The sequence below is a fragment of the Lipomyces tetrasporus genome (assembly GCF_029532465.1).
Source record: "Lipomyces tetrasporus strain NRRL Y-64009 chromosome Unknown POJ06scaffold_2, whole genome shotgun sequence".
In the NCBI taxonomy this organism is placed as follows: domain Eukaryota; kingdom Fungi; phylum Ascomycota; class Lipomycetes; order Lipomycetales; family Lipomycetaceae; genus Lipomyces; species Lipomyces tetrasporus.
The window spans coordinates 1,764,977-1,786,059 of NW_026611597.1; the positions used below are offsets into that span (position 1 = coordinate 1,764,977).

General features: G+C 51.4%; 10 protein-coding genes across 10 annotated transcripts; 2 read left to right on the top strand and 8 right to left on the bottom strand.

The window, feature by feature from the left end:
• Positions 1-159: 159 nt before the first annotated feature.
• On the top strand, positions 160-1,320 carry POJ06DRAFT_273676 (uncharacterized protein). Its single transcript, XM_056189592.1, has 2 exons — positions 160-1,076; positions 1,149-1,320. Exons 1-2 carry the CDS (start codon positions 276-278, stop codon positions 1,206-1,208), a joined length of 861 nt encoding a protein of 286 aa, XP_056046536.1. The 5' UTR covers positions 160-275; the 3' UTR covers positions 1,209-1,320.
• Positions 1,321-1,339: 19 nt separating this feature from the next.
• On the top strand, positions 1,340-2,799 carry POJ06DRAFT_62678 (uncharacterized protein). The gene is made up of 2 exons (XM_056191292.1): positions 1,340-2,438; positions 2,492-2,799. The coding sequence occupies exons 1-2, from the start codon at positions 1,478-1,480 to the stop codon at positions 2,767-2,769; spliced, it is 1,239 nt and encodes a 412-aa protein (XP_056046537.1). The 5' UTR covers positions 1,340-1,477; the 3' UTR covers positions 2,770-2,799.
• A 30-nt stretch (positions 2,800-2,829) lies between these two features.
• POJ06DRAFT_265948 (uncharacterized protein) lies at positions 2,830-3,642 on the bottom strand (the record flags this gene model as incomplete). Its single annotated transcript, XM_056189119.1, has 1 exon — positions 2,830-3,642. The coding sequence occupies one exon, from the start codon at positions 3,640-3,642 to the stop codon at positions 2,830-2,832; it is 813 nt and encodes a 270-aa protein (XP_056046538.1).
• Positions 3,643-3,832: 190 nt separating this feature from the next.
• POJ06DRAFT_246549 (uncharacterized protein) lies at positions 3,833-5,140 on the bottom strand. The gene has a single exon (XM_056186797.1). The coding sequence runs from the start codon at positions 4,930-4,932 to the stop codon at positions 4,018-4,020; it is 915 nt and encodes a 304-aa protein (XP_056046539.1). The 5' UTR covers positions 4,933-5,140; the 3' UTR covers positions 3,833-4,017.
• Positions 5,141-6,035: 895 nt separating this feature from the next.
• Positions 6,036-8,060, bottom strand: POJ06DRAFT_236029 (uncharacterized protein; the record flags this gene model as incomplete). Its single annotated transcript, XM_056185874.1, has 1 exon — positions 6,036-8,060. One exon carries the CDS (start codon positions 8,058-8,060, stop codon positions 6,036-6,038), a length of 2,025 nt encoding a protein of 674 aa, XP_056046540.1.
• A 1,535-nt stretch (positions 8,061-9,595) lies between these two features.
• On the bottom strand, positions 9,596-10,491 carry POJ06DRAFT_236030 (uncharacterized protein; the record flags this gene model as incomplete). Its single annotated transcript, XM_056185875.1, has 2 exons — positions 9,596-10,286; positions 10,349-10,491. The coding sequence occupies 2 exons, from the start codon at positions 10,489-10,491 to the stop codon at positions 9,596-9,598; spliced, it is 834 nt and encodes a 277-aa protein (XP_056046541.1).
• Positions 10,492-11,163: 672 nt separating this feature from the next.
• Positions 11,164-14,992, bottom strand: POJ06DRAFT_62710 (fungal-specific transcription factor domain-containing protein). Its single transcript, XM_056191293.1, has 3 exons — positions 14,380-14,992; positions 13,192-14,314; positions 11,164-13,133 (listed from the first exon to the last, which is right to left on the bottom strand). Exons 1-3 carry the CDS (start codon positions 14,728-14,730, stop codon positions 11,323-11,325), a joined length of 3,285 nt encoding a protein of 1,094 aa, XP_056046542.1. The 5' UTR covers positions 14,731-14,992; the 3' UTR covers positions 11,164-11,322.
• Positions 14,993-15,604: 612 nt separating this feature from the next.
• On the bottom strand, positions 15,605-16,883 carry POJ06DRAFT_62722 (uncharacterized protein). The gene is made up of 2 exons (XM_056191294.1): positions 16,409-16,883; positions 15,605-16,359 (listed from the first exon to the last, which is right to left on the bottom strand). The coding sequence occupies exons 1-2, from the start codon at positions 16,641-16,643 to the stop codon at positions 15,869-15,871; spliced, it is 726 nt and encodes a 241-aa protein (XP_056046543.1). The 5' UTR covers positions 16,644-16,883; the 3' UTR covers positions 15,605-15,868.
• Positions 16,884-18,156: 1,273 nt separating this feature from the next.
• POJ06DRAFT_246564 (uncharacterized protein) lies at positions 18,157-19,286 on the bottom strand. Its single transcript, XM_056186798.1, has one exon. It carries the CDS (start codon positions 19,002-19,004, stop codon positions 18,267-18,269), a length of 738 nt encoding a protein of 245 aa, XP_056046544.1. The 5' UTR covers positions 19,005-19,286; the 3' UTR covers positions 18,157-18,266.
• Positions 19,287-19,419: 133 nt separating this feature from the next.
• On the bottom strand, positions 19,420-21,081 carry POJ06DRAFT_62746 (2-nitropropane dioxygenase). Its single transcript, XM_056191295.1, has 4 exons — positions 20,642-21,081; positions 20,144-20,585; positions 19,977-20,090; positions 19,420-19,908 (listed from the first exon to the last, which is right to left on the bottom strand). Exons 1-4 carry the CDS (start codon positions 20,718-20,720, stop codon positions 19,476-19,478), a joined length of 1,068 nt encoding a protein of 355 aa, XP_056046545.1. The 5' UTR covers positions 20,721-21,081; the 3' UTR covers positions 19,420-19,475.
• Between the last annotated feature and the right edge of the window lie 2 nt (positions 21,082-21,083).

The following is a 21,083-nucleotide window of genomic DNA, read 5'->3' on the forward strand; positions in this document are numbered from 1 at the left end:
CCCGGATTTAAACCCTCGCGACCTTTGATTTGTTACATCAATATAGTACGGCATGCACTTATCGTTTAGCTCGTGTCCTACACATGCTTCTTGTGTCTACGAATCCCGCGCACTGATAGCCCTCTGCCCGTGCGGGTTAGGGTCTAGCAAACTTTATTCTGGCATCCAAGGCGATTCTCCCGCCGGCTTGGACGAAAAAAGATCCCGTCGTGTCGTAATCATCCTTGCATCCATTCGATTACCACGCCGGTTCAAGTCCGACCGCACACATATAGATGGACCTATCGTGCAGAAGACCGGCTGCGAAGATTGTGACAAGCTCGTCGCGGCCGGCACGACACCGCTTTTCTCTGGTGCGACTGGTGTGCTGCCGCCGCTGCTACGCGGCCGACAACAAGTCCAAGACGACGGCGACGAAGAACAACGGTCTCGGCGTGCAATGGGCGCCCAAGATCCTGCTCGACCCGCTTTTCCAGAACGAGTCCGAACGCCGGCGGCAGCGGCGCCTGGCTCGCAGAAGCCTGCTCGCGCCGCTCGGTTCCAGCAATAACAACGACGTGTACACGCAAATGAAGAAAGAAGTCCCGCTCGACGACATTCTCGAGTGGATCCAAGAGACCGCGCCCGAGCTGCCCGAGCTGCAAGAGCAGCGCGCGCTGACGGACCCCATGCGCGACATGCTGCGCCGGTCCGGCTGGAAGATCGTCACCACGCCTGCCGCCGACGGCGGCTACAACCAGCTCGTCCGCCAGTTCAAATTCCGCGGGTTCCAAGACAGCTTTGTGTTTTTGGCCCGCCTGTCCCAGATCGTCACTCTCTCTGACCATTTCCCCGAAATCGAGTGGGACAGGCATCATATCTGGGTCAAGCTCAAGACGTTCGGCACGGCAAAAAACGCCGACCAGCCGTCGGCCGTGCATTTTGTGTCAAAGTCCGACGTCGACATGGCAAAGCTTATTAATTCTGTTGTCGACGAGATGACGGCCAGCAACCAGATTCTGCCGGATATAGTCCCGACCGCGGCCAAGCGGGTCGGCCGCAACCTGCAGAGGGATATAGAGAAGATCGTCCAGTCGGTAAGTCTCGTCGTATTGTTTGCTTTTTTTTTTTTTTTTTTTTTTTTTTTTTGGCTGACACTGCCTTGGTAGAAGGACGATTACAAGTTAGAGGAGCTTGTTCACCAGGTCTTGAGTTTGCGGGTTTCATAACCGCACCGTCCATGCATTGGCTGGTGTGCCCGATAGTAGTCGCTGACGGTAGAGTAATAATTGTATATAGCCACCAGCTGTCTATTGGGAAATCAAGTTATACATAACGCGATTGCGTCGTCCATATTGCTGCGTAAATACAAGTAAATGCGTCAACGGTTGAATTCGACGAGCGCGGCGATTGGGAGTTTGGGACCCTGCATCCATCCCAACCTCGCTCATCCCGCCATGACATCACGTACTACCAAATTCCTCAATTGCGACGAAAAATGACAGACTCGGCAATTGAGTCTTCCGAGACTCCGGTCTCGCAGCTTGTCCGTCTCCCGACAGAGATGAAAATCAAGATATTCTCTTTCCTCGATGGCGAGAGTCTCATCGCGACATCAGCCACCGGCAGGCACCTTCGCACGCTCATCCACGACAGCGACGAAATCTGGAAATCAATATGCGTCCTGATCCTGGTCCCGTCCCTGCCCCCGGACGTTTCGCTTTCGCCAGCCCCCTACAAGACCTACAGAAACCTCTACCTGTCTCTGCGCCCGTTCGCGTGGTTCACGCCAGCGATATGGCACGGCAACAGAGACCTGCTCGGCTCACTCTACGTCTCGCGCTACAACCACGTCACAGGCCACCTCGAAGCCCACGAAGTCTTCTGCGTGCACGACAGAACCACAATGCTCCCTTATCGCGAGTGGTCACTCTCGCCGGCCGTGTTTGTCCAGGACTTTCGGCCCCGCATCGACCGCTCGCTCACGCCGGTCATCAAGTTCGGGCCCCGCACAGAGTACGGCAAGAACAACGAGATCCCGCAGCCACGAAGCCCGCGCGGCATGACAACGACGTTCTTCCATGCGGCACCGATCCTGCCCGAGCGCATAGTGTACCCGCAAATGAGTCTCTGGCCGCCGCTCCTCATCCCGGCCGACGACCGCACCCGGAATGAGAGCCCGACTGGGTTCAGGGGCCATGTCCTGCACCGCAAGGACGCCAGCACGAACCTGTTTCGGCTGCGACGATGGATTTCGTTTATGAATGCCGACTCGCAAGGCGTGATCATGGGCGAGCGGGTCGAGACCATCGCCAGGCTCCGGCCCGAGCTGTGGACCCGGCGCGATCCGCAGTTTCCGTACCGAGGAGTATGGATTGGCGATTACGAGAGCCACGGCGGAGAGTTTGTGCTATTTCACCAGCCGACCAAGAACCGGCTCGAGGCCATCAAGTTGACGGGTACGTGTCGGCCTTCGCGTCCGCCGCAGCAGCAGTCCCGCTAACTCGTCTAGGCGACCCCAATGTCCCGCGAGCCGAGTACTCGTTCGTTGTCGATGACTTGTCCCACACCGAGCGCGTGTGCAGCGAGCCCGAGTGGCCGGGCGCCCGGGTCGTGGCCGCCCAGGGCCACACCGCGGCCCTCAACTTCACCAACAACGCGTTCTCACCGACACAGCTGATTTTGATATCCGCCGACCTCGTCGCGCACTACTGGATAAATCTCTCGCGCATAAAGATATTCCGGCGCGTCGACATCGACGATCTGATGCGCGGCGGACCCGGATTATAAATTGTAATATATACAAGTCATCCTCTACTATCTATGTACAAGTTACATATTTACAAAACCTTATTCCTTCTTCTTGTCCTTCCTTTTTATGCTCTTCATCGCATCCAACGTCGCCTTTTTGTGGTTCTGGCTCTTCTCCGGCCGGGTTTGCCCCTGCCTAGGCGTACTGTTCAACATCGCGTAAGAATCACTGCCGCGTCTAATCAGCTCCTCGGCCAAAATATCGCTCAACTTGGTCGTCCGACCGTTGTCGTCGTTGTCGGCGCCCTCGTCCGGACCGACACTCGCGCCGCCCCGCTCGTCGCCGTTGCGCCGCCGGTCCACGACGCTCGCGTACACTTTCTCCGCAAACACGCCCATCTCGACATCGGCAAGCGACACGACCCTGGTCTTGCGCACGCTGTCATACGAACTCAAGGTCAACCGGACCCGGTTCCAGAAATTGAACATGCGCGGGTGGTGGTTGACCTGGGACGCGTAGAACGCGATGCGGGTCATGAACATGAACGCGTCTTCGAACGTGTCGAACCGGAACGTCTTGTCGATAGACGTCGTCGTCGTCCCCGTGCTCGTACTGCCGCCTGCTGCTTCTTGTGGCGGCTTGCCTGCGATTGGGGTCCATGGCCGGGCAAGCGTCGTCAGGGGCCCGAGTGCGGCCGCGGGGGCCTCGATCATCATCGTCGTCGTCGTCGTCGTCGCCGGAGACTCGTGCGTGGTCGTGGACTCTCTAGATAGTGATCCCGATTCTGCCGTCGTGTGCACTGACGCTTCGCCGCCATGATCTGCAGGTCCATGTTTTGCGTCCCCAGTCCCACTGGACGCGTGGGCATTGTCCTCCTTGCTCGCCAATGCCGGGAGCCTATCCTGCCGCATTCTCGGCGTAGCGTGCAGCTGTCTTTGCGGGCGCCGTTGGCTGACGCACGCAGCGCATTGGTATCCAGTCGCATTTCGTACTGCAGCGCGATATAGTGGCCGTATTTGTAACATTGTTTGGTGGGCGACCGGATTGTATTCGACTCCGTCGCTGATACTCGCAGCGCCGTTTTTCGACATGGGTTAGGGTAAATTTTGAGAGTGGCCTCCGTCGCCAGTCATGATTGTGGTTACGGGAGTCTCATTATGGAACAAAATGAATAACTTAAATGTCGATATTATATTAACCAGATTTCCTACCCTACGCCGATAACAAGAAAACATTATCCAAACACTACCACAATGCTATCCCTCAGCGCCCATATCTATATTTGATTAATTGCACGCGGCCGCGACAGCACTGCCCCAGATACTGCTGTCCTCCGTAACCGCCAAGACTAACTTCTTCCCTCGTCTGCGACCGAGCAGATTGAGGAACTCCTGCACGCGGACTCTAAACCCGGAATACTTTTCTATCACGGACCCCGTGACGGCAACCACGATCTCGTCTTCGTCGCCGGGTGTGGACGGCGGCAACACTGCGACCGCCAGGGCAAGGATTCCCGCTGCGGCGACGGCGGCAGCGCGGCTTGACACGGCGCAGAATGCTGCCCTGATAAATTTCATTTCCTCGACCGTGAGGCTCATACGACTCTCTTTGCACGGATGCCGTGCCAACAACTGCTGTCTCGCAAAATGGACGTCGAGCTCGCGCTCGACAAGTGACATGGTCGACGCGTCTAAGCCGTACTCTTTATCTAACCCGGTCGGCACGGCACTGCTTGGCCGAAACTTCAGAACCGTGTCCCGGACAATATACCGCGCGAGCTCGGCGATGTACCGGCCCGAGACCATCATTTCGAAAGGCTGGAACCCAGGTTTCTCATTCATTGCGTCGAGTTCGTCGTCCCACCGCGTACGCGGCAAGATACCCGCCCCAAACATCGATAACTCCGTATTCAAAATACATTCTGCATATCTCTCCAAAGCCCGGGGATTACATCTTGACAATTTCTCCTCGTCAATACACGATATCGGAACTTTAACCGACGCGTTGACACCGGTGCCGACGATGACCCCGATCTTACACCGGCGATCCGTGTGCATGTGGGATAGAAGTGTCGCGACGGAATCGTTGACGACGGCGCGGAGGTCGATCTTCACGCCGAGGTCCGCGCAGGATTGCTGGAACAGGGTGCGTAGGTCCGAGCCGAGGATGTCGTTGCATATCGACGCGAATCCTTTGCCCATGGACAGGATATTCCCACTCGACACGGATGTTTGACTAGTTTTTGCAACAATTAGCAAACGCCACTGGAACCACAATTGTTTGGAAACGCACTCTATCGGAAAACTCCAGGTGACGCCGATCGGCACCGTAGCGCCCTCGGCAACCCACCCATTCGCCTCTGCGACGTACAAAACGCTCTGCAATTGGCTCGCAAGCCATAGGAAAAAACTCTTGCCGTCGAGGTTCCGGATTGCGGCGTCTAGCGGCTCGGAGGTGCGATATCGCAAGTGGCGCAAGGGAGGCTCGAACGAGATGACCGCGATGCGAAGATTCGATCCGCCAACGTCGACAGAGATGAATGTGCCTTTCTCAAGCCCGGTTGGAAGCGCGTAGATGTACGACGGCAACATTGTCGACGAGAGACATGGCTCCGGAGCGGGCACTGACGACGACGAGGACGGCAGCGGTGTGGGAACAGTCTGCATGGCTGACGCCATCGAGTCCGCGAGTTTAGTCACAAGCAGATCAAGCGATTCAGAGGACAGTGCCGTCGCCAGTGTTGCAAGATCCGGATCCGACATCGCGACCATAGTTGATGTTGAAGGTCGTGGTTTTGTGCGAAGTGAAAGACAGTAAACAGACGACAAAGGACTGACGTTGGTAATTCACTGTTCGCGTTCGCTGTTCTGGTCAGGACCTGTGGTTTGGCCGCCTGCTCCACTCTGTATTTAGTAATCAAGCAACCGCTACGTACGCGATATTTGTACCTGTACAAATAATTTTGTTTGATACAGCTAGCATGTATTTGTTGGCATGTTCAATGTGATTCGGAATTTCTCATCTCAACTTGGTTTTTGGGGGTCGAGGAATGTTGGTTTGTGCGTCGGTCGCTTTATTCCGAGAACGCCATCTGCGCCATGTGATTGATCGGCTGAGCCACAGGGCTAATCTTAGCAAGGAATCCAACCCAGTAACTTGAAATCTATTTCTATCTCAACATTCCAATATCTTTTGATACTAATACAAAATATACAAGGAATTTTTACTGGTACAATTCCCGATGACCCATGATTAATTAATTACCGCTCATAACCCCCCCAAATTATTATACATGCCAGAAATCCTACTCAAATAACTCAAACGGCAAAACCTCAACTACCCATACCAACCACGGCCGCCATTTTAGATCCTGCAGGTACAACTTGCAAATTTCCTTCGTATCCACACGTACCCGCTCTTCCTGCCACCACGCGCTCAGTAATGACACAACTGCGAGAAAATGTACAAACACGATCAATGTAACCGGGTCACGAAGTCGTAATCGTGCGTGAAACTCTTCGGAAAGAAGAAACGGCCATGTAAACACGTACTTCCGCAGCTCGGCAGGCCGGGCGTGGCGGAACGCGGCAATAAGCTGTGACAGAAGATGTACAGCTGGCATGTAGATTTCCAACTCTGTCGGCTGCTCAGCAAACATTGCCGAACACAATTCGAGCAACTTTGCCAACGGAGGAGGCGCGTCAGACTCAGCTGCAGACGCCAGACTGCTGAAATCGATTCCGAAGATGGATTGCAAGTCGATCCCAGTTTGCATGTTTTGCATCTCATGCACGACGGTTCTGATGCCAAGCAAAATCGGGAGCCAGCGGTCGATCGAAATAATCGTCGCTGCACGCGGATCTGTGTCGTTTGGCGAAGTTGCCGCTTCGACCGCGCCGTAGTCCGCTTCATGCTCTTTCTCACGATAAGCGAATGATTGCATGGCAATCAGACTTCCTGCGACAGTCATGGCTTCTAAATTCCCAGCCGTCCGTTCTCCACTGATCGCTTCTCGGAATGTTTCGAGTGATCGCTGCCGATACCATATCTCTGCCCGTTCAAAATACAACTCGCGTTCTTGCGTGCAAGCCCGCTCAGCTGGATCGAGCTGGAGCGATGCTGCAGCTGCAGCCGCTTTTGCTCTGTCTTGCAAGAATCTCATGTGCGTGGCAGCGATGGTAAGGATCGCGTACATTAAGAACTCATGTCGGAATGCCATCCCTGGGATCTGTGTCAGCCATAGATCCCCATCAGTCACGTCGGAAAGCGTCGGTGAGGTCACAGTCAAGAAGTGATGCAAAAGTTCCAGTTGGGCCATATGTAAGGTGGCGAATTCAGATTCAGGTAGAACTGCCGCAGGTAGAGGTGTAGCCACTGGCATTGGTGGAGTGGGCAGAGACGACGGTAATGATCGCGCATGCGTGATATTACTAGGAGTGGGTGTCGAAGCCGAGACTGCCGCAGCGCCAGGTGTCAATGGCGGGCCATAGCTCGCAACGTCTGGCGAACTAACGCTTGATGATGGCGATATCGCATCGGCGGACGCAAATTCTTTCTTAATTGGATTCGTCTCACTCTTGTCCGCTGATGAAGGGTGGCCGGCCTGTTGTCGTTGCATAATGTAGTCGCAGTTAACCCCATGCTTCAGACAATTAAAACACTGCGGACGCTCCTCGTCGCATTTTATCCTTCGCCGTTTGCAATTGCCGCAGCCTTTGCGCGATTTTATGTGGGACTTGCGGGGACGAATTACTCGTTTCGACTCTTCTGCTGCTGCAGAGGCAGGTAGAGTATTGCTATTCAACATAGCAGAGACAGGTTGTCGCGGTGATGGCAGCGGTGCTGAACTGGTTGGTACCTGGGGCGCGTGCACGACGCCGGCCATAGGCGACGCACCGGATGCGAGTGGCCGGAATCCCGAAGACTGAATGTAATGTTGCTTATCCTGCGGCGACGAGTTCGATGCCGGCGACAGAGGCGTTAGCGGCGAGCTTGAGCTTTGAGACGGCATTGCGCTCGACAATGTGCCAGCCTCCGACGCAGCCTCGGCAGCCTCGGTGGTCGACATTGGCTCAAACCTGGGGCAGAAATGGTCTGGTAGGGAAAGACTGCGCGACCGCGAGCTCGCGACCGCAAACGCGTCCGAGGCGGAGAATCCTGAGTCTGGCCGAGTGCTGGCAAGGGCTGCTGAGTGCTGTTGGTATGCGTTGCTGTTATCGAGAGGCGATGCTGACTCTCGTGAACTGAAGTGGTGAAGGTGGACTTGAACATCGTCGTCGTCAAACCTGGGGCGTGGTGGTGAGTCGCGGCTAGCTCCCTCATCTGACATGCCGGGTAAGTCTCGGGAATTTATCATAGAAGTTGTCGCAGCCGGCCATTTTGTTCGATGCCACCACTAAGTATTATTATCGCGGCAACCGCGCTCGAGATTGGACCGATGCTGACGACAATAGAAACACAAGCTGATAAGAAATCAACATACATATCAATAATAGCCATGATCGCGCCTGGTGCGACGCATAGTTATCGCGATTCAGGGGTGGAAAAATGCTGAGTTGTGTCGGCAGCATTTGTGGTCTTGTATGTAGCGACATGAGCTGTATTCTATAGCTGCAGTCCTCGCACTCTGGCAATGGAGGAAGACGGCGACATAATATATTGTTTAATCGTCCATTCGCCGTTCGATGATGTTGGAGTCTCGCGATTGTTTCAGCTGAACTGTGCCTCAACAATGTCGATCGCGCGCATCAGATAAAAAGTATCAAGAGTTCCGAGATTGTTGTCGCCTTCGTGTTCGTATACCGTACTATTAAAATAGGAAAGTTATCATGGATTGATTTTAGGCGTTTGCGGGGGCGCCGTAAGCTAGGTAGACAAGCGCAATAAGATTGTACTCATACGCTCGTCAGACGTACGCGAGCGAGAGTTTGTTGCACTGCCACCGCGATATGAAATATAAACTCAGATTTGATCAAGAAATAACTTCGTTCTCAGTTTATTTTATATCCCTCGTTTCGTCGACTTGATTTATGAACTAGATGGTTATGCATATGATTCGATGGCTTAGGTTCACATTCGCCAGTACACACAGCTATTGTTATACAAGCTGTTACCACTTATTCCACAACCAAGTTACCAGGGTTTCAAGTTTACCAACCAACCAAGCCGACCAGGAACAGGAGTCAATCATCGTGGCAGATGCACAGCCCACAAAATGACATCATGCACGTTGGTTCTAAATCTGTCTCGACATTGCTGGCGTGATTGAGGCTCAGCCCCACAACCAGTCGGCCACCATAGAAACCTATGACAGTCTGCTGACAACACTCTTGATGCACTCGTGAAATAACTTTGCCTTTCTGCAATATTCTGTCACCATAGCCTGGCTGAATCGCGGGTTAGCAAGTTCGAATGCAGTTTAGCCCGCCCAGGTATACGTGTTTTTTCCGGCCTCGTGCGCCGAGGCGGGTAGTGTTGCCGTGGCATAGTAAAAGTAAAATTGCTTATCGTCCCCAAACTCCGCAGACAAGTGGGGAAGCTATTTAGCGGAGGCATTGTATTTTCAGTGTATGAGCATGTGCCTGCATTGCTAATGGGATCGAAGGCACAATTTAATATAAACGACGGAAAGATATCTTGACAGATGTAGGCCGGGATGGAGGACAGGATGGTTGATGCGTTCTCTAAGAATGCCGTGTCCCAAATTGTATTTGGACTCCATCTTAGTTTATTGAAGGTCCATAAATTTAGTGATGCCTTTAAATTAGTGATGCCTCTAATAAATTCAGTGATGCCTCTATAAATTCAGTGTGATGGTCGCGGACATTCGCCTGGATTCAGGGCGAATTGCTAGTCCAAACACATTCATACACTGGACCTCATTCTGGATCCCAAATGCAGAGTTATGCACGTCAGAATTAGCTTCACAAAGGTTAATCTGATAATACGACTCACGTATTTAGAAGAAATACTGATACCAGGGCGCCAGATTTCAATGAAAGCGTCCTTCAGCTCCCCAGCCCACTTGTGGCTTCGGTACAAAAATAGAGCATGTCGGTTGTTCGAGAGGTTCAAGCCCAACGTCTCACTTATACTGTTCCTCATTAGAGCCGTCGCAGCGTTCACATCTCCGATATCCCCGTACTCAGTAGTAGGATTCTTGAACCGCGGTTTCTCAGTAAGACAGACCAAGATAAAGACATTAACACCGTGACCATCGATCCTCATGTCCTTGTCTCTACAGAGGCTCGTATACTCCTCGCTGAACCCGACCTCGACAATGAGTGTAACCTTGTCGCCATCCGTAGACGTATACCTCACTCCTCCATCTGCCTGCTTCGTGCTCCATTCAAACGCGCCTTCAAAGTCGTCAGTGGTGGTGGATCCATAAGGCAAAATAGTAGATGCTAATTCCTGTCTACAAGTCAACAGATATTGCGTAGCCCCTTCGTAGATTCGAAAAAAGAGTTCTAATGCTGCAGATTGATGGATAAAACCAGGACACGTCACCACAGTCACCGTCTCGGTGAAACTGTTATATGACAATGACGGGTACCTATAACAGCGAAAACCGTCAGCTATTTCTGAACAAGACAATATGTAACTCGTATACTATACCGCAGTTCCAGGGACTCCGGATACAATTTGAAAAATGCTTTTTCTAGTCGCAAATACTTTGCATGAGGCAGCTGAATATCTAGTCTCTGCTCCGGAGGGTTACTCTTCAGGATGTTAAGTGCCCTGATATAGTTCGCATCCATGCCCTTGTCCAGCGCACAAGAAATTGACTAACTGGCATCGGCGCCGCCCAAGTGACTTTAAGGCTTTTGGCATCTGACTGAGGGCTTGTGGGACTACTGTTGCGCGTGAGACCACCAATCACCGAATCGTGGCCAACCGCTGTTCTCGTGGCTCTTTCCTCTGCATTTCCTCTCGGCTTCCTTTCAGAGGAATGACCGTGGAGGTCATTGATTGGCGCCACGCTGCGTGAGGCTGATAGTGCTGGGCGGGCGACCTTGGGTGATCTGTTACTTGGGAGGTGCGACAAAATGTGAGAACTGTCGTACCTGACCTACAGTTTGCGTTACTATCATACAACTTATATTCGCGCGTATTATGACGCAGAAAAACAAGCCGGCTTCTCGATTGATCGCTGCATCAAATAAATGCTACAACCTGGTCGAACAATCTCAGATTTTTGCAGGACACCCGCCTGCCAGGGATAGATTCTTTGAAATAACGTGCTCATACATACTCATTAGCACCGAAATTTAAGCTGCCGTGGCGCGTACAACCATGTCAATAACATCATCTTGATCGTAACGACTAACTCGTCTAGGTCGTCCAAATTGTTCAAGGTCTCCTCGTGGTCACATTGATCGCAGTTTAATTTTGTCTATTACCAACCTCATTCCTACGTATCGTTACAAAACAAATACCGTACAAACCTTCAATAATACAATTACAATCATCAAATAAATCCTTTCTTCAACCAAGAAAAGAAATCATACTTTTGATACTTTCTACCGTCGCCGAACCAAACCCACCAAATTCAAAAAAAAAGTGCGCTTATTCGAAGTAGTCTTGTGCGGCTAATACTCCGCGTTCATCATTAGTCCTCTAAACACCGTATCATTGCCATATAGCGGAGCCTGTCCCGCGCTCGTTGTCGCGCCTACACCTTGTCTCGCGCCGCCCGGCCCGTTAAACAACTCCGCATTCGCACGCCTGACAACCTCGTCGAATCCTGCGGGCCCAGAACTACTCACCGCACCAGCGGGATTATTGCCGTGATTGGTAGAATTATTTCCCGTCATATTCACTGTGGAATTATTAGTCCCCTTGGACGATGAGGCAAGGTTAATCCAATCCATCATGTCGAGATCAAAACTAAATTCCATATTCGGCTCGTCGCTGCCGCCGCCACTAACACTGAATGTGTCGTCCATCAAAAACTGCGACATCGCATCCGCTGGAGAGATATTCAGCGGACCTTCCTTGCTGCTGGAAGTGCCTGCTGTGGTAGCAGGCGGCGGCATGAACGACGGCACAGAGCTCGGAAGCGCGATACCCCTGTCGTCGTCATTGCTTGCGGTGATAGCGGGCGCCGCGACGCCAACGACGGGGGAGTCGGGGATTTGGTATCGACCATCGTTGGCGGCGGCTTTCAGGAACATGCGGGATAAATTCGCCGTGCTGTCTGATCCAGTAATGTTATTGTATCCATACCCGAGCATGTCGTGCAAGTATTTTTCGTCTTCGTAATCAGGATTTGCCGCCTGTTGATAGGCCTGTGCCGCAGCCGCGGCTGCAGCTGCAGCTGCCGCGCTCTCATCGACTGTATTTTGCGCACCTAATTCCGATCGGACACTGCTGTTTCGGGGCGTCGGCATGAAATACGTACTGCCAGGCATCTCATCAGTAATCGGCATTGCTGGTTCGTTATTATTCAGTATACTGCTAATCTGGCTCATGTGTTTTTTCTGGCTATCAGCTGCCGCTGTACTAGCAGCATTGGTATAATTGAGAGTACGCGATGCCCTCGCCGCGCGGTCCATTTCTTGCAGGATGTTCCGGTAACGTTTTGCAGACGGATCGCACTTGCCGTAATGACCGAGAATAAATATACAGAGGAATATACCGCGCGTGATATAGGACTCGACCTCTGAGCTGCGCTGGTGAAACGATTCGAGCAAAAGCACTATGCCTGCTGTGAATATGAAGTACGTCATGAGATGCGATCGGATAGGCTGCTGATTCTGAGCAAAGAACGTCATTACGAGATCCACAGACCGCGCGGCGCAGAGAACACACGCGGACGACAATCGTGAGACTGTCTTGGCTTGGGCCGGAATCTCTGACGGTGTCTTGGCGACCATCAATAAGAAGAACGGGCGAGTGAGAAGGATAATGCTGTTAAGGTGCGTGAGATGAAGACGCAGGAGACCTTGATTGCGGATCATCTGACGGCGAGACTCTTCATTTGCGATACTGCCGACACTTAGCTTGCGGCCATCTGCCGTGTTGAGATGCAAAGATGAGAGTTGAATATCTGGAGGTAATCCATCGCTCCATTCGCGCAGTCGCGTTGCCAATCTTTGTGACGTCGACGATGAGATACTCCGAGGTCTGTACACCAACAAGCAAATATCGCCGATAATCTCGCAAAGCTTCGATAATTCAACCACCGTCCGGTCCAGTAGTATCAGCTCCGTCGCGTCACGGTCATCCCAGTCGCAGTCATCAATTGCGAGCGGTCGGCCGAGACTCGACGACCAGAAGCGATCCTGAATGTACAGCGTCCGCCACAGGCGTTGTCGCACTATCCGCTGCGGTTTTGGAAAGGTCATATTGACACATTTTCTGTGCATTCCCAATGCCTGAGCAAAACGAATAGCCGAGCCTATAGACGTTAGTGAGGACTTATTGTAAAGTTTCATTAAGGCTGGATAGAAGCCTACCTAGTTGAATCCAACTAGCATTACGTTTGCATATAATTTGATAGTACAGACACATCAAGAGATACGCTTGTACAACCCAGAGCTCGCCATCCTCTGCCGCATCATTCATCAAACCAAGGCCGCTCTCAAAAAATAGAGCCGGATCGACCAAGCTCCTGGAGCTGCTTTCCTTAGAATTGTTCTGAATACTGGCACCACCCGGCCGCGGGTCATTGATTCCAGAGAACGGCGGAATATTGAGTTTGTCAGTGTCTAACTCGTGCTTTGAGCTCACGAAAATCGCACCGAGAGCACACGTAAAATGTAACAAACACAACCAATGACGCGGTGCGCCCATCGGATTTCTGTATGTCTGCGCAACCTGATAACGGAAGTGATCCATATCAAACACATAATCAAATGCTTGCACATTATCCTCAAAAGCTTGAATCAACTCGTTCGTCAAGCTGCGCGGGGGTAATTGCAGAGGGATTATTGACGCAGTATGAGTAGGCCCGTCAATAAATCTAAACTGCGCAGGATCTAGAGTAAAACTGGAATCGCCCATGACCTTGCGAAACGCTTTTCGAGACTGCTCCAAAAATGACAGGACGCCGCTCTCACCCATATACCGCAGATGACCTTTTTCATCCCATAGCAGACGCGTGTTTCGGCCATCGCCAACCGTTTCAACCTGATACTCGCTCCGACTGTGGGACCGTTTCCGATGGTACCGCTGCTGCTGTTGGTGCAGCTGGACTTCTGGAGGAGATGGTACAGAAGTGTCAGGCGAAGCTGGGTTTGATGCGAACGACTCCGACAATGAGGATTCGTTTGATACATTTGGCTTCCTTGACGCCGAGTCTTTGTGCTTGGAGGACGTCGCCTGTTCCTCCGAATTCTCGGTCGATGCCTGGGACGCAACAGAATGGTGACGTTTATTTCTCGGGCGGTCGTACTTGAGATGGTCGGAGGCCGGCTCAGGCGTGGCCGACACAGTGTCGTCTGCATCACCAGTGTGCGGCGACGGAGATGAAAACGCAATAGAGGGGGTGCGAGCGGGCAGTAAATCGGCCTTTGCAGGAGTGTAATGGCATAAGAAATTTTTTTTCTGGCATATCGAGCACGGATGGTCACCATTGCACTGAATCATCAATTAGCAATGGTCGCGTTCTGGTAGACCCAGAAGTTACCATGGATTCAACATACCTTTTGTTTCCGCCTCTTGCAGCTGTCGCATGCCAAAGCAATCCGCTTCCGCTTCGCGGGATCGACCCGTCGTTTCAGTTTGCGTAGTTCAGCAGACGTGGGGTTGTTAGCAACAGGCGCCGGACTACGGGAAGCAGCCCCGACACGGTCGGGAATTGTCACAGAGTGATTTGCCACGATTGAACCCGACAAGGAGGAGCCGGGTTTGATGACGGAAGCAGACCCGGCGAGGGCGACTGATTGCGAGGGCATTGCAGGGGATTCGGACGGAGAAGGAGCAGGCTGCCCAGGTGAGTCCTCATGGACGGGAGCCTCTGTGGACGATGGCACGGCAGTAGCTGGGCTCGCCATGGCGCTTGAGGCAGATACGGCGTGTTGATAGTGTGCTTAAGACCACGGCCGGAGACGACCGAGCCTCGAGAGTGACATTCACAGAAGGTCGCAGCTGGAGCGAGGTGGTGTTGTCCTTCGTCGGGGAGTTGTTGCAGCGAAATGGTGGAGACTTCCGGGATAAATGCGGGGAGACGAGGATTCTCCCGCTGGCGCTATCGCATCCGATGCGATGCCGACAAAGTAACCCAGCAGAAAGGCTACCATGTGCTTTGTAATTATTAGTGGGTGAGTCACGTGGATGCCTCTCTGCTTGTGCTTGTATTGAGCACGATCCGATGAGGTGGGATGAGGGGGTTTTTCGCCTAACAGGAATTTTCCGGACCGGGAGTTCTCGTAAACGAGGCATAAATAGCCGCCATTTGAACTCTTCCGGCTGCATACCCTGACCCTAACCCTGACCCTGACCCTGATGTTGCGTCTGGATAGGAAAACCCACCCACGTCAAAGGTATGCTCTTTGTGATGCTGGTCGTAATACCGAGCATGATCTTTCTGAGCCAATGCCATGCTGGTGGGATTTCCTTGTGGAGGGTTTCCAAGGTCCGTAGACGATCGTGACCAGTCGTCATGGTAGCGGCACCAGATGGAACGTCAAAATGGTATACGTTGTATTACTTATTTGCGATGATCTCATTCGCTACTGTTCTCAGTGGTATCCAGCCACTGGTTGTGAATAATGCCGTCGGCAGTGCAGAAAGTTAGCTGGCCTGCTTTGACTTGTGGGCGTACTCCCTGCAGCATTTTGTAGAGCGCGCAAAACGATTCAGACGGCATCTAGCAGCTGAGACTGCTCAGGAGTACACTGCTCAGACCAATCCGTTATTACATAATCGCATTATCCAGGTCGACAATACACAAATCCATATACACCTGATCCTATCTATACACGTCATTATAAGAAAACGCAGTGCTACTCCAACCTAATACAAATCAATCGATGAAATCATAAGCCATTACATACACTAACTGTCTTGAGCGACCAATTATTAATGACAACATGCTAAATCAACACTCCTTCCAGCCTTTGTAGGCCGCATAATCGCGGCAGGTAACTGTTCGTCTTACCACTGTGATAACGTCGGCCGATTGCTACTCGACTACTTCAAATTCGTCGTCGGTGACAGCATTCTGTGGCTCTGGTCTACCACGGCAGCCGGCGGATTACCAGGTCCATCTGCTTCGTCGTCGGTTAATGTCGCCGTACATGGATAAACCTGATAAAACACAATCTTCATATCCGTCAGACCGAGCATCATCCTGGACGCAAACTCCATCGTCATCGTAATCTCCGGTACCGCAGACGGGGACACAGGCGGTGTGGACGCGCATATCGCTCCTTTCCCGCTGTTGTTCGTGCGGTTGGGTACACTGTTGATTGGGGTATTATTAGCTTGCATGCCGGTCTCCATCACGTAGTGAATGCGCCCAAAGATGGCAAATTCACCTGACCCGTCGGTTAAGTTGTCGTGTGGTAGACTGCTGGTCGGTTGGGGAACAGAAGATGCTTGCGCAAACGGGAATACGACATCGATCTCATGGCGCCGTGAAATGATATGTTTCCACAGCTTCAACCGCAACCGAACGATCTCTACACTGCCATTAGTAAATGAGCGTTTCTCAGAATATCGATATCGCACCTGCTCGACCTGCCGCAGTCTTGAGCCCGACGATATAAAACGCGCTATCGGCGAAGAAATTGACGTACTCCTCGTCCTTTGCGGGGTCGTCTGCAGCGGCGAAGAACTCAGTTATAAAATGCTTCACGCGCTCGTTCGTATATCCCGCCGGGTACCGGATTTCAGGCCGTGCAGGCACACCGTTCGCGACGGCAACGTAGGACTCGCGTGTCAGCAGCGAGCTGGTGTCCATCATCTTGAGCAGGGTGAACGGCTGCGACTAGGGCGAGGAGATATGAGCCAGGATTTATCCAGCCAGCTCATCTAGCCTCGGCTTGGTCCTGCAAGCGCAACCGTAACAGGCAGCTTTATTCGGATAAATGACGCTAGAAGTATAGTATACCAGCAGGATGTCGACCAGAACGGTTGTCGCAAGAATAGAGTGAATCCTCAGGCGAGCGTTGCCTGCCCCGACGTCGTGAGCTTGCGCCGAGTTTGAGCCGCGCCCTTCGTTTCGGCCCGTCCGACCATACCCCGGCGGATTACTTGGCCCTACAGAAGAATCCCTGTTAAGTCGATTTTACGTTTACATTCACTTCATATGGGTTTAGCGGTAGGGCTGTTCCGATTTAAACGATTTGCCGGTTTTGCCTATACTATATCGGCGACCATACTATATATTCAACCTCTTCAGTCTGCCGATACTATCCCCGATCAAGATCGGCGGTCTCTGGGCTCTGCCTATCTATATCGGCAATTCGTTGACTATATCGGTAAAACGGCAAAATTTATTAATCAGGAGCAGCTTCTATCGAAACGATGTTCTCGGCTATCCGGCACCTTAGGGCTTAGGGATCCCCGGATCTCTTCAATCTTCTTGACACTACATTACCTTTGAATAGTTTACCAGACGTAAATGCGGCCAGATAGGGGATTCTAGCCTCTAGAACTGGTCGAGAGGCTATTTGAGAGCTGATATCTGTTTATTAATGTCTATATTATCTCTACTAGAATAGATATCATTCATCAACATTAAGTATCCGCCTTCATCGAATATCTCTTGATCCCTAGCAAATCCCGCGCCGCATTAATAATCTCTCGAGCAGGTCGTTTATTGCGAGTAACTATTCGTTCATCCTCATTCAAAGCCGTAATTGCAGCGTATGTAAGTCCTGTAAGATTATCAGCTATTATATATCAATGATACCCGGCTTTTCGGAGATAAGTTATTGAGGAATATTGGTTTGGATGAATCCAGCAAGGATATGATTTTTCGCAACTAATCTCAACAATATGGGAAATTTACTAGATTAGGTTAGTATCAGGGTGTTCATGTGGGATTAATAAGGTTTCAGATTATCGACGACTATATAGTATTGGCGCCGAATTTTACCGTATTGGCAGCCGTTCGCTTTGCCTTTACTATCCCCGATAATTATCGGCGGCCTTTTATCGCCCTCTGCATATCCTCCGCGCGAGTATGAATAACAGCAATCGTCTCGTCCTCTGCTTGGTGATTATTAGAGCTAGCTTCTTTTCCGTGCAGTGTGTAGTCCTGGGTTTGATTTTTTTTTTGACTGTTGCAGCCAGCCTGGGATAAACTGCGGTGCTGGAAGATCTCTATACTCCGGTGACGATTTCCAAGTCTTGCGATGATGGAATCTCAGCCGTTCTGCCATTCAACAAGATAGGCGTCAAGCTGGATTTAGTTGGCGCTTCGATTTCGCGCCAACGGGGCACAACAAAGATCTCGCTTTAACGTTGGTTATCGGCTTACAGCGAATCGGCTTGACGAGGTTCTGTGATATTGTAGTCGTAGGAATATTACAAAGCCTCTTAAATTACACCATGCACATTATAATACTGCATTACAGAAGATTTACTCTTTTTTCTCCACAGTCTTCTTCGTGTTCTCGCTCGACTTGTCATTCTCCTCCATCAACGTTCGAAACCGTCCAATCGCAGGGAAGCCTTCCAGGAACGCACAAATGCACCATGCAGTCCGCTTAAGCATGGGGACTCGGTACATTCCTGTCCATATATACAATGTCAGAGTTTCAATAGCATGGAAAACAATACCAGCCCAATATCCCGCCTTCATAAGCAGCGGCACGATCTCGATACCGTAAACCTTGTACTTTCTCAACACGGACTCACTGTCGTTGATCGCGGTAGGGTTCCAATAGACATAGTACGTACTGACGAGCACGAGCACCATAATCGGGATCGACCGCCATGTAGGCAGAATGAACTTGTCCACCGGCGTAACCGTCGCGTAGCCCAATCCCTCGCTTGCCTGCATCGCCATGCCAACCAGCACGTCCCGCCCGTCCGCCAAACTCTTCATCGGCGGGTTGAATTCGATCTTGGCTTCGAGCTGGTCGATGCCCCTGTTGTGCACGATCTCGTATCCGATGGTAATATACTCGAGCGTAATGTCCCGCATTTCGATGTTCCGCGTTGGAGTAATGCCTTTGTAGAATAAGAGATAGTCTTTTAGCGATACTTGGTGATCCTTGTTCATGTGCGACAGAATCCGTTGTTTCATGGCCTCCCAATTGCTGGGAGGACCTGAAGGTCGTGCGCCCACAACTGGAACTGGTTCCGGTTCCGACATTCTGACGATATGCTCGAAAATTGAACTAGATAATTTTTATTTCTTAAATGACCTGTTGCACACCTATCAATAGATAATAAATAGCCGATTACGGAAATAGTCCAGCGATGCAGTGGTGTTATAGATGCTCGTTCGGATAGTCGCAGATTGCTACCGGTAGCTCAAGATGCTCACTCAACTTATACGGGCGTAATTGAGTCAATTGAATACGGAGCGAGCTGTCGAATACAATGGTCCTTGAGATCTTCCGCGAAGCACAATCGGTACGGGCCAAGGCCAGTGGCAGCCGCTCTGGGCAATCTGTTATCGGATCCCATTAGGGTCCAGATCCGGCCAAGTTGTACCCTAGCCCATCAATGTGAGTTTTAAGTGAGTGATGTCTGATGCAATAACTATTTACATATGATAGTTCAAGTATATTAGGAACTCCGGTACGACAATAAAGTATTGGATTTCGATACACATGCTTCCTCACAACTTCGCCTTCAAGAACTTCTCGCCGCGCGTCAACATAGCCTCAGCCTCGGAAATCATGTCATCAATAATCTGTTTTGCGGGCTTGACATCTTTAACAACTGCGGAAACCTCGCCCATCAAGAACGGATACGAGTAGTCCTCAATAATTTCCGGTATTTCTTTTCCAGATTTTTCGTACTGCTCGAGCTCCCACGGCACCGGGATCTTCCCCTGCGCCGTCAACTTCTGGATTTCGTCCTTGCGGTTCTTTTCCCAATCATCCACGTACGGATTGCGCACGATACGAAGCGGGCGGCCGGTGTATATAATCGTCCGGATAGTGTCATTGTACTGTGCGTTGATAATGGCTTGCTGATGGGCTCTAGATGCGCCAGCTTCTTCGGCACAAACAAATCGCGTGCCTACCCACACAGCGCTCGCGCCCCACCTAATAGCTGTTAGCGAATCCCATAATGAAAGTTGAAGTGCACGAGAATATCCCGAGAATATCCTTACATGAGCGCAGCGGCTAGACCTTTACCGTCGGAAATACCACCAGCGGCAATGACTTCGATTTGCTTGCCAGTCAGCTTACTCGTCTTGCCCTTCACAATCTCAACTACGGCAGGACTATGTCCAATTAGATCTCTGCAACTTTTTGAAATAAGACTTGACAAACTTACATCAAGATACTTGTCGGAATACTGCCGGTATGTCCACCGCCTTCACCTCCCTGCGCGCAAATGATATCGACACCATTCTCCATGGCTTTAAGCGCATGCTTCGGCGCGCCGATCATGTTCATGACAGGGATCCCGGCTTGATGCAACTTGTCCACGACCTGCTTCGGCGGCACCCCAACTGCCGATACAAACAACCCGGTCCCTTCCTCAATAATCACCCTAATGAGCTCGGGAAGTTGGCCCTCCGTGTAATCATAGTTCGTCTTGCGCGCGCTACCGCCAACCTGCGGTATCAGCAAGTCCACGCCGAACTTGGTGACGCCGGGGTTCAAGCGGGCTTTGATTTCCCTGATTTGCTGACGGAGTTGGTCGGGACTATAGCGCAGGCCGCCGATGACACCTAGGCCTCCCGCGTTGGATACTGCCGCTGCGAGAGCCGGACGTGCAAAATTTTGTTAGCGGATCAATCCACGATGACAGCTGAAGTGAAATACTTATCTGATGCCACGTTCATGCCTGCCAGCAGGATGGGATGCTTGATTCCAAACAACTCGGTAATCGGCGTCGTGATCGTCATCTTTGTAACTACGTCTCACCAGGAATGTACTAACAGATCTCGAATCTTTCAAAAAGCAAACAAGCAAGGATCACTAGAATGGACGCAGATTAAGCCTGTATTTAAACTGACTGCAAAATGCCAAACGCGGCCGCGGCCATCAACCGGGCTGTCGCTCGCACGTGCGAAATTCGGCTTGCACACGCACAGAATGCGGGGAAATAGCTTTACCCGCCTGTATTAGACGGTACCAGACCCAACGTTCTTACCAGGGTGCGGCTTAAAACCAGAGACCCTAGGATTACTATTTCTTATACTGCCTTGCATTTTATCCTCCATTTTAGTAGGAGAAAATCAAATATATCGTCGTTCATTAGACAGCTG

What these genes read in the sequence shown, in the direction of transcription:
- POJ06DRAFT_273676 (XM_056189592.1), top strand. Translation starts at nt 276, where the DNA reads ATGGACCTATCGTGCAGAAGACCGGCTGCGAAGATTGTGACAAGCTCG. An exon ending in TAGAGAAGATCGTCCAGTCG is followed by an intron (nt 1,077 to 1,148) that starts GTAAGTCTCGTC and finishes CTGCCTTGGTAG; the next exon opens with AAGGACGATTACAAGTTAGA.
- POJ06DRAFT_62678 (XM_056191292.1), top strand. Translation starts at nt 1,478, where the DNA reads ATGACAGACTCGGCAATTGAGTCTTCCGAGACTCCGGTCTCGCAGCTT. An exon ending in CGAGGCCATCAAGTTGACGG is followed by an intron (nt 2,439 to 2,491) that starts GTACGTGTCGGC and finishes TAACTCGTCTAG; the next exon opens with GCGACCCCAATGTCCCGCGA.
- POJ06DRAFT_246549 (XM_056186797.1), bottom strand. Translation starts at nt 4,932, where the DNA reads ATGGGCAAAGGATTCGCGTCGATATGCAACGACATCCTCGGCTCGGAC.
- POJ06DRAFT_62710 (XM_056191293.1), bottom strand. Translation starts at nt 14,730, where the DNA reads ATGGCGAGCCCAGCTACTGCCGTGCCATCGTCCACAGAGGCTCCCGTC. An exon ending in GCAAGAGGCGGAAACAAAAG is followed by an intron (nt 14,315 to 14,379) that starts GTATGTTGAATC and finishes TTGATGATTCAG; the next exon opens with TGCAATGGTGACCATCCGTG. An exon ending in TGCTAGTTGGATTCAACTAG is followed by an intron (nt 13,134 to 13,191) that starts GTAGGCTTCTAT and finishes TAACGTCTATAG; the next exon opens with GCTCGGCTATTCGTTTTGCT.
- POJ06DRAFT_62722 (XM_056191294.1), bottom strand. Translation starts at nt 16,643, where the DNA reads ATGATGGACACCAGCTCGCTGCTGACACGCGAGTCCTACGTTGCCGTC. An exon ending in GACTGCGGCAGGTCGAGCAG is followed by an intron (nt 16,360 to 16,408) that starts GTGCGATATCGA and finishes ATGGCAGTGTAG; the next exon opens with AGATCGTTCGGTTGCGGTTG.
- POJ06DRAFT_246564 (XM_056186798.1), bottom strand. Translation starts at nt 19,004, where the DNA reads ATGTCGGAACCGGAACCAGTTCCAGTTGTGGGCGCACGACCTTCAGGT.
- POJ06DRAFT_62746 (XM_056191295.1), bottom strand. Translation starts at nt 20,720, where the DNA reads ATGACGATCACGACGCCGATTACCGAGTTGTTTGGAATCAAGCATCCC. An exon ending in ATTCCGACAAGTATCTTGAT is followed by an intron (nt 20,091 to 20,143) that starts GTAAGTTTGTCA and finishes AATTGGACATAG; the next exon opens with TCCTGCCGTAGTTGAGATTG. An exon ending in GGTCTAGCCGCTGCGCTCAT is followed by an intron (nt 19,909 to 19,976) that starts GTAAGGATATTC and finishes AACAGCTATTAG; the next exon opens with GTGGGGCGCGAGCGCTGTGT.